The following is a 3,546-nucleotide window of genomic DNA, read 5'->3' as shown; positions in this document are numbered from 1 at the left end:
AAAATGTAGTAAAAATGATCACTTAAGGTTATTTATTATTGAAATCACATCATAGTTTTGTTACTACCTACAAACCAATGACAATTTTGCTCACTTGCAGCATTTCCCATGTGGCAGCATCTATTTTTTTCACTCTCATATTTTCTTTTTATATTTACCTGATTCTCAAAAATGCACATAATTTTGCATACCATACTGTGGTTTGAAGTCTCTACCACTTCCTAAGAGTAAATTGTGATAAAATTCACTTGTCAACCATTTATCCTTTTTATGTTGAATATACTCAAAATAATTGTTAGACTGTTTCTTCTGAGCCAAAAGTAGAATATAATTTATTATAGTCACTACTTTGGAATGGCAGAACAGGAACTTATTCTTTGAATTGGAACTTAGATCACATTAATGAACACCACCCTACCTTCTCAGCCTTTGGCTCTTCATGGTGCTGTAATTTCCAATATATTCTTAATTCTATAAGATCATGCTACCTAGTTTTTATAATCTCCAGCACTCAATATATTAGTAATTTTAAAGTAAGATAGCAAATCACTTTAGTGAAGCAATATGTTATCCACCAAACAAAACTATGGAAATTATTTTGAGAACTCTCACAATTTAAGAAAGTGAAAAAATAATTCTACTAAAATATACTCAGATACAAAAGTACAGATGCACAGTGCAAAATACTGAAATAAATTACATCAGCAGAAAGAAGGAATTGAGATGGTGAGTGGCTCAAAAGCACATTGCAATTTGTACTAGATAATCCTTGCATAAAATATATGTGTAACCCTAAAGTGTACCTTCTTACATAAACTACTAATTGAGCCTTAGACATAAAACAACCCAGATTCTGACTAGTCATAGTAAAATCCAAATATAATATGAGTTCTGATGTAGAACTTAAAATGAAATGAAAGCACAATGTTAAACACTATTCTGTAATATTTGATGGTGTGCTATTACTTTTAAACAGTAAAAGAACCTAATTATACATAATCTCAAAACTGAATAAGATCCAGAAAATAGCAGAGCACAATCTCAACACAATATTAATATACTAATCACTGGCATATTTTAATTACTTCATCATATATTTGATATGATATAAATTTGAACTGTTATCAAGAAAGAAATTTGAGATATAAGGACAAAAATCAAGAAAACTAACATAAAACATAAGTTCATATTTTGAGATGTAGCTAGTTTAAATGAGGAGATTAAACTAATTGGAAATAACAATCATATTAAAAATATAATTCCTTTAGAACAATCTACAAGCATGTACACAGATGCATATTAACAGTGACAAATTCCTACAGGAAATCTGGGAACAAAGAATGCATGACACTCTTGGACTATACATAAAGAAACCATGTTGAAGCCAGAAATGTCTCATACTCTGGACAAATCATTCCCCCATCTGAAACATAAAGAGAGCAAGGCAGAAGACAATATTTCCACGGTTACAGAGTTCATCCTGCTAGGATTCTCTGATCTTCCAGATCTCCAAGGCTTCCTGTCTGCATTGTTCACCATCATTTACATTATTATTGTAATTGGAAATTGTCTCATAATAATAGTAACTGTGCTTGACCCTGCACTGAGGAAACCCATGTATTTTTTTCTAGCACATTTTTCTTCTTTGGAAATCTGTTATGTATCAGTTACTGTCCCAAGGATTCTGTTCAACATTTGGACTCAGAATAGAAGCATTTCCATGATGTCCTGTGCAGCCCAAATGTGTTCTTTCTTCATATTGGGAACTAATGAAAGTTTCCTCCTGGCTGTGATGTCCTATGACCGCTATGTGGCCATCTGCAAGCCTCTGCACTATCCTCTGGTCATGAACTCAACAAGGTGCATTCATCTGGCAGCAGGCTCCTGGCTCAGTGGCATTCCAATCCAGATAGGGCAAACCTGTGAGATATTCTCTCTGCACTTCTGCAATTCTAATAGAATAGACCACTTCTTCTGTGACATACCCCCCATTCTCAAACTGGGCTGTGGGGACACTTCAGTGCATGAGCTGTCTGTCTATCTAGTTGTTATGGTGGTGGCTGCCATCCCTTTCATCCTGGTGCTTACTTCTTACGGCAGAATTATAGCCACCATCCTGAGGTTGCCAACAGCCAAAGGACAGGGTAAAGCTTTCTCCACATGTTCTTCCCACCTGCTGGTGGTGGTTATGTTTTATGGGTCTGGTGCCATTACTTACTTAAGACCCAAATCCACTCATTCTCCAGGTACTGAAAAACTGCTCTCTCTGTTCTACACCATTGTGACCCCCATGTTCAACCCCATGATATACAGCCTTAGGAACAAGGAAGTTATTGCATCATTGAGAAGGTTAATTCTTCAACATTAGTACCATGGGAAAGCTCAGATGTTTCATTATCTTTTATTGCTAATACCGCAACCATATTCAAAAGGCTACATCCCCACACTTACAAGGTAATTACTTCTAGTTTATGGTGAAATTATGTTAAACTTAAATCTCTTGAAATTTATTCTGATTAGATATAAAGACAGATATTCTTTCCATCTTCAATGAACCTAGTGAGACAAATTTTTTTAAGAAATAAAATTTAAGAATCAATGACTTTGTATTAAATATCCAAGTGAGCCCTTGTTCTCATCTGCAGCCTCGTGAGCACAGTTATCTTCAATTTGCTTTCTATTTTGTCCTCTGGTCTTCAGGTAACTGCTGTTTTCATTAAGTGTTTGTCAGAAAAAGACAATTCTAATCCACCTCTAAAACTGATAGAAAATAAATTCCTTTTAAGCAAAAGTAAATAAACAAAATAGTTTTACTGTTAAACTATAATGAATCAGCAGACTTCAAAATTTTCTGTGCATATCTTAAACTTAATAATTATTTAGCTGAATCTCCATACATGTAGTTTCTGATAACCTTATATGATTCTGAAGTATATAGGACATTAAATACCAGTAGATGTTGATAACGAAAGCTTGCTGAGTAAATCAATAAATGAGTGAATTTTCAATAATTTATAAAGAAATCTGTTCAACCTAAAGCTATTATACCATCAGTAGGTATGTGAGTATTTTTAAGTGACTTTGCTTCAATCTGAAGACTTCTGTAGTGATATAACAAAAGGGAAGTCAAGCCATACATTTGCTTTTCTTACTATCTTCCTATGTTATCATGTTATGGTTAACACTGCACCCCAACCATACTCAAGTTTTTAGAACGTTTTTCTTTCTTTTTGTCATTGCAACCACAGATGTATTTGCTGTAAATTATTTAACCTCTTTCTCAACTGCAATCCAAATATCTGACCGCATGCCTACTCACACTTACAAAAAAACTTTGTTGCATAGGTTCCAATAAACAACATTCTATCCATGATTTTACAAGCAATAATAATTAAATTATGTGATTTAAAAAGAAGATATGAAAACATGAGGACCACTAATTAATAATGAAGAAGTATCAGCAGTTGTAGTAGGGAATAAATCAAAATTGTGAATATGATCACAATACACCTCATATATGTGTAAAATTGTTGAAAAGGTTGATCG

The 3,546-nt window shown here is 33.6% G+C and overlaps 1 protein-coding gene across 1 annotated transcript; it reads left to right on the top strand.

Annotated features, from left to right (window-relative positions):
* Positions 1 to 1,390: 1,390 nt before the first annotated feature.
* LOC103750948 (olfactory receptor 10AG1) lies at positions 1,391 to 2,368 on the top strand. The gene has a single exon (XM_008854221.1). It carries the CDS (start codon positions 1,391 to 1,393, stop codon positions 2,366 to 2,368), a length of 978 nt encoding a protein of 325 aa, XP_008852443.1.
* The last annotated feature ends 1,178 nt before the right edge of the window (positions 2,369 to 3,546 follow it).

This window comes from Nannospalax galili, unplaced genomic scaffold, assembly GCF_000622305.1.
Source record: "Nannospalax galili isolate Female #2095 unplaced genomic scaffold, S.galili_v1.0 scaffold2127, whole genome shotgun sequence".
Taxonomy (NCBI): Eukaryota; Metazoa; Chordata; class Mammalia; order Rodentia; family Spalacidae; genus Nannospalax; species Nannospalax galili.
The sequence above is the reverse complement of the archived record's forward strand: the minus strand, read 5'-3'. Positions and strand labels throughout refer to the sequence as shown.

Excerpts from the sequence above, each read along its gene's own strand:
- LOC103750948 (XM_008854221.1), top strand. The coding sequence starts at position 1,391 with ATGTCTCATACTCTGGACAAATCATTCCCCCATCTGAAACATAAAGAG.